The sequence below is a fragment of the Salmo salar genome, chromosome ssa02 (genome assembly GCF_905237065.1).
Source record: "Salmo salar chromosome ssa02, Ssal_v3.1, whole genome shotgun sequence".
NCBI lineage: Eukaryota > Metazoa > Chordata > Actinopteri > Salmoniformes > Salmonidae > Salmo > Salmo salar.
In genome coordinates this window covers 11609829-11616394 of record NC_059443.1, presented here as the reverse complement: position 1 = coordinate 11616394, position 6566 = coordinate 11609829, and the positions used below count along the sequence as shown (strand labels likewise).

At 40.8% G+C, this 6566-nt stretch overlaps 1 protein-coding gene across 1 annotated transcript; it reads right to left on the bottom strand.

Moving 5' to 3' along the window:
• Positions 1-2170: 2170 nt before the first annotated feature.
• LOC106573706 (transcriptional repressor scratch 1) lies at positions 2171-5896 on the bottom strand. Its single transcript, XM_014149004.2, has 2 exons — positions 5262-5896; positions 2171-4453 (listed from the first exon to the last, which is right to left on the bottom strand). The coding sequence occupies exons 1-2, from the start codon at positions 5374-5376 to the stop codon at positions 3714-3716; spliced, it is 855 nt and encodes a 284-aa protein (XP_014004479.1). The 5' UTR covers positions 5377-5896; the 3' UTR covers positions 2171-3713.
• Positions 5897-6566: the final 670 nt, after the last annotated feature.

The window sequence follows — 6566 nt, the reverse complement described above, 5'->3', positions numbered from 1 at the left end:
CATCTAATGAAACAGATTATAATAATTCCTGATAAAACCTGCGTAGGCCATCTAATGAAGCAGATTATAATGATTCCTGATAAAAGCTGTGTAGGCCATCTAATGAAGCAGATTATAATAATTCCTGATAAAACCTGCGTAGGCCATCTAATGAAGCAGATTATAATGATTCCTGATAAAACCTGCGTAGGCCATCTAATGAAACAGATTATAATGATTCCTGATAAAACCTGCGTAGGCCATCTAATGAAACAGATTATAATAATTCCTGATAAAAGCTGTGTAGGCCATCTAATGAAACAGATTATAATAATTCCTGATAAAAGCTGTGTAGGCCATCTAATGAAACAGATTATAATAATTCCTGATAAAAGCTGTGTAGGCCATCTAATGAAGCAGATTATAATAATTCCTGATAAAAGCTGTGTAGGCCATCTAATGAAACAGATTATAATAATTCCTGATAAAAGCTGTGTAGGCCATCTAATGAAACAGATTATAATAATTCCTGATAAAACCTGTGTAGGCCATCTAATGAAGCAGATTATAATAATTCCTGATAAAACCTGTGTAGGCCATCTAATGAAACAGATTATAATAATTCCTGATAAAAGCTGCGTAGGCCATCTAAAGAAACAGATTATAATAATTCCTGATAAAAGCTGTGTAGGCCATCTAATGAAACAGATTATAATAATTCCTGATAAAAGCTGTGTAGGCCATCTAATGAAACAGATTATAATAATTCCTGATAAAACCTGTGTAGGCCATCTAATGAAGCAGATTATAATAATTCCTGATAAAACCTGTGTAGGCCATCTAATGAAACAGATTATAATAATTCCTGATAAAAGCTGCGTAGGCCATCTAAAGAAACAGATTATAATGATTCCTGATAAATTGATGAAATCGGGGCCTGAGCCTCCGTAGAGCAGAATTGATCCCACTAGGAGTTGCATGGGATTTTTGTTCCGGAATATGTGATTTATTGAGTTGATGAACAAGGTCAGGATGAGGTCAAATAAATGAACAAGGGAAGTGCAGCTCAACCATATCGAGAGAGGGGGGAGCAGGAAGAGTGATGCATAACAAGTTGACCAGTTACAATGTCATGCGTCAATCGAAAAACACATATGATCAGGCAGGCTCCCTTTCTCCCCACCTGTCTACTAAGAGTTTCACTCCACCTGAATATAGCAATTCAACAGCTATCCCGCCGCCTGCACAGATCACCATGGTCACGACAGAGACAGACATTGTTTTCCTATTTCTGAGGTCATTGACTGCATCCATAATGTGAAATGTATAATGTCTGTCAATCAGTGGCTTACATTTTCAAGTCAAAGCAGCACTTCTAATGGCATTTTTAAATGTATTGTACATTGACATTATTGGTAGCCGTCAAGAGTTAACCAATCATGTCCACACATCTGATTACAGAATACCTTGAACCAGAATGTCAGAAATTAGTGTTATCTTGTCCCTCATTCAGTAAGTGTCAGCAAGTTCACAGCCAAAATTGTAATTTGACTTCCCAGGAAATTGTCTATCCATTTTGAGGTCATAGACCTGATTCTAAATGCAGTCAAGAGAGCTATCAAGTGATAAGGGTTATCTATGAGGAATTAAATGTCTTTTAGCCCCCTCAAAGGGCTACATGGCCTCATCTGACTTATGCTACAGTAGCTGCAGCCACCCAAGTAGCTCTCTCTCACTCTCGCTCTCTCTGTCTCGCTCTCTCTCTCTCGCTCTCTCTGTCTCTCTCTCTCTCTCTCTCTCTCTCTTGCTCCCTCTCTTCCTCTCTCACTCTCTCTCCCCATCTCTCTCTCCCTCCCCTCTCTCTCCCTCCCCTCTTTCTCCCTCTTCCCCTCCTCTCTCCCCCTCTCCCTCTCCCTCTCTCTCTCTCTTTCTCCCTCTCTCTCTGAGCAGTACAGTAGTAAGGATGATGGTTAAAACACAAGGTCATGTACAGCACTGTTTCCTATAGGATGATGAAGACATGCTTTACTCTGAGGATTATCTTTCAACTTTTGATTCAAATGCTTGAAGATATAATATAGGCTAATAAAGTGATATAGTATACATTGTGAAATTTGATACAAACAAATAAAAACAAGTGACTAACAGACAGACAAGAGATTTTGTTAATATTATTCTTTATTATGAAGTGACAATGCCTTGTTGTGTCTTGTGCTTACATCATATGAATACTGACTGGAAAGGACATTTTCCTCCCTCCAGATATCTCCTGAAATAAGGTTTGTTTAATTCTTTACAGCTGTAAAAATGTTCAATCCAAAGGATTATTTACAAAGCCTCTTGCAATAAATTATTATTAATTCATTCTTTATTGGAAATACAAAACAGAGGTCAAGCTAATACGAGTTCTTGTTTTTTCTACCTGAATCTCTAGGTTCATTGTGCTACTTTTTAAGGTGTAAATGAAGTGCTTTTTATAGACAAATCTGTGGCACACCAATGAGGTTAAAGAAAGGCATCTTGTCCATCAAGCTGAGTGTGGATGCAGTGCAAAGTTTGCCCACCTTAAGTCAATAGTGGGTTCCAGTGTTTTTCATCCCAAAATAACACCCTATTCCCTATATAGTGCACTAGTTTTGGCCACAGCCCACAGGGCTCTATATAGAATATAGGGTGCTATTGGGGACCCAGAAGGTGTTTGACCTTTGTATGACCTTAATGTGTGCCCTGTAGATTTGGATACATGTTCTGAGATGCTGGGAGCTGAAGGACTACAAGCCTACCATCCTAACACTACTGTTGAAATAAGAGGCAGGCAATGCATGACGTTAGAGGAAAAGAGGATGTGGTCGTTTTCTTGTTCATTCACTAACACTACATTGCCATTTTCCCTGATGTTGTATTTTTTTGTATGACTATAGATGCGTACTGGAGTAAAACATACCTGATTTTAAAAACTGCTATACAGTAGGTAATAGTTCATAATCATTTTCAAAAATACCATGCATTAAGTGATTATTGCTTTATAATTCGTCATGTGGCTTCAAGAGAAATATTGCCAACAGATACTATCTAGATTTTGGAGAAGAAAAAAATCCTAAGCTTGTGATATTGGCATAGATTTCATTTTTGCATGCAATCATTTAAAATGGTAGTAAATGAAGAATAAGTGACAAACGCTTTGGCCTGTTCATGAGAGGTTGGCAAATTCACACATTAAAGTGCAAAGAATAGGTAGTGGTATCAAATAAAAACAGACCAGTAAGTCAGACAAACCATATAAACAAATACATATAAATAGCCTAATGTATAAATAGATAAATAAATAAATACATAAATAAATAAATAGATTAATTAATTAATACAAACATAAATGGCATTTACCTCAACGGAGAGTATGGTCAGTTGCAGCAGTACATTATTATCCAACATTAAAATGTTCGACTTTTGTTTGGAGCAATCCAGTATTGTCATCTTCGTCAAATTTCAAAATATATGAGTTCATATTTACGCGCGGTGGAAGGTATATTCTATCCACGTGACTGGAGGAGGAAGAGGATTTTTAAGTGCATGCGAAGATCATCAGTAATTCCTTCGGGTGGATTTCAAGGAGAATACAGAAAAATTGTGCTATTATTGTGGTTCCACTGGAAGTTGAGGTGGATTTTAGGAAAGGTTTGGCAGAATTAGTCAACCAAAAATATAATGTTTTGTCTGCACTTTTAATGTGGACGTCATGGAGAGTCATCGAGATCAGGACTCAAGGGCGAGAACGCGCCTTTGAAGCACGCGGACTCGTAGTGCTTATTCAGGTAGGACTTGAGAGCGAAGGTCTTGTCGCACCGTTTGCATTTGAAATGCTTGAAAGCGGAGTGAGTCTGCATATGCGCGCGCAGGTTGGAGCGGTCTGCGAACGCTTTTCCGCAGTGTGCACACCCAAAGGGCTTCTCGCCCGTGTGTGACCTCATGTGGCCCTGCAGTAGCCAAGGTCTGCTGAAAGCTTTGCCACAGATGTCACACTTGTGCTTGAGGTCATGGGTGAGCAGGTGCATGGCCATTGCTGGCATGGACACGTACACTTTCCCACAGGTTGCGCACTTCTTGGCCATCTTGCTGTCCAGGCTCCGGTGGGTCTGCTTATGCCTACTCAGGTTGGAAGACGTGGCGTAGGTTTTCCCACATTCGTTGCATGTGTGACGCTGTATGCTCCTGCTGCTGGGGCTGCTGATTACTTTCCTCCGTGACCTTCCGTCCGTGATGTAAAACGCGTCCACCGTGTAGCAATCACTCACCGCGGTGTCCCCGTTGATGTAGCCGGAGGTGACGTCCGACTGCGGACTGTCAGGCTGGTCTGAGTCCGGGGCGCCGTAGTCGCTGTGGATGCCATCGTAGAGTGGCTCCGGAGAGGGAACTTTAATGGCACCGTCGCTTTCTCCATCGTAGACAGACGGGCTGATGTAGTCACTAATGTACCCTGGTGTGAAAAATAACAAGATCTTAATTCAATTACTCATTGTCGCGTGGGGATTCTTCAAGTGGGAACAATCTGCTTAATAGATGCAACAAGCTACAGGAAGCACTTTTCCACTTGAAATCGGCTACAGCACGTTATCACCAAAGCCTATGCGTCCTATGCAGTTTATTACGCTTTAGGCGAGTCTTTAACGTTTTTATTTATCTGGAAGCACGACCCTTTTATGCGTTAACCTATAGTTGCCAATTACACACAGTGAGAATAAACATAATTTAACAACATAACCTACTGAGATGATTAGGCTACATTATACCGCCGGTCTGAAGCGATGGATAGGCTAGTTGACACATCATCATGAAATATGATTCAGCATTCTGACTGACATCATGTCTAAATAATAGGGCTAATCAACAGTGTTCCAAGGCATAACGGGTAATATAGGTGCGATACAATCTCTTGTGTACATGCTGGTGCCTAAGTGTAGACATATGATGCACACTTGTGGGTTGTGGAGAAGTTTTGCATCAGCATCACAAGCATCATTCCTCCCCATGCTCCGAGTAGGCTAGGTGCGATAGGCTATTTCCACATTCAATTGGTTTGTTTCAAAACATACAGGCTAGAATTAGACTACAAATGTATAGGTAGGTGTGTTTGTCAAAACTAATATAACAATGGAATCAGATTGAGTCATGAATGAAGCGCAAAAACGTGCAAACGTGGCAAAAAAAGACACCGTGCATAATAAGCAAAATATATATATAACAAAATCAACATTCCAAATGACAAATAATGTTTATATATTTACCTTTATCGTGAATCCGTAGACTGAGGTCGGTCCTGGATCGTCCATAAGAACTCTCAAAATCACTGGATGAAAAATCATCAAGCTTCACCTTTTTAACCAGGAAAGACCTTGGCATGTTTCTGGTGCTGCACCGAAACAACGACCGTCCAGGGCAGGGTTACTGTCCTCATGCAACGCCAATGTAGAGCTGGATATTTAAGGCTGAGCTTTGGATGCCTGGCTGCGTAGAGTATCAGACACCCAGTCAGTCAAACAAACCCCCAGCCAACCCGTAGTGCTTAGGTTTCTCTGTTCTACCTGCAATGCCGTGTCTTGCGAAGGGAAGAAATGCAACTTCAGCACTGGATAGCTCCCTCTCAGAGGCTCGCGCAAGACGGAGGAGCGAGCGGAAAGCACCCTGCAGAGTGCGCCTCTTTCTCCCGCGTGCCAATAGAGGAGAATGCAAAAAAAACACGAGAGAAGCTGCTGTACTGTAAGAGTGCAACAAAAAATGGGCAGCACTTGTCAGCGTTATTTATTGCTTTCCAATTATTTCCAACTCTGATTGGTAGCCTATTTACATTTGGCTGAAATATATTAATGTCCGTTGATGGACCGTCACCGCTCCGCTCCACCTCTCTCTCTCTCTCTCTCTCTCTCTCTCTCTCTCTCTCTCTCTCTCTCTCTCTCTCTCTCTCTCTTTCTCTCTCTCTCTTTCTCTATCTCTTGCTCTCTCTCTCTTTCTCACTGTTGCTGCAGCCTGTCTCTGTGTTCTGTGCTTGGTGTCTGGAGACAGTTGATCAGCTGTTGGGATTTATACGGCGCTGCGATCAGGTGGGAGATGGACATGGAAGTGCTTCATTTAATCCATCAGAAATCTCTGGGGAGCAACATTGGGATATAATTATTTATATAGGCGGCTTCTCATCTCCCCATCTCATTTTATTTGTAAGGATCTCACCATCATGTTCTTTGGAGATAAGAATGGAAATGATTGTTTTATTTCAAGTCTTTCTGTATCAATTGAAACTAGGCTTACATCGCACCTGCTTACATGCAACGCATTGTATTTTATTCAGCACTTTCTCACGGTTTTGAATGGAGATTCTTTCCAGCTTTGCAATGCGTGCACATTCTCCTGCAATTTTATGATGACATATCATTTCTTTGAAGAATTGTAACTACTGTTCACCCCGTAATTACCATACCGTGTATAGCCTAAAGGCTTTTGGTCTCTACGAAATCAACTGTTAGACAATGAATAATGTATCTCTTGTCATGTTCATATGATCATTATGGGTTCATGGTTAACTTTAATACTAAATA

Bases quoted from the DNA above. Each gene is read 5' to 3' on its own strand.
- LOC106573706 (XM_014149004.2), bottom strand. From the start codon at position 5,376: ATGCCAAGGTCTTTCCTGGTTAAAAAGGTGAAGCTTGATGATTTTTCA. The intron at 4,454-5,261 runs GTAAATATATAA...TTTTCACACCAG, and splicing joins TCTACGGATTCACGATAAAG to GGTACATTAGTGACTACATC.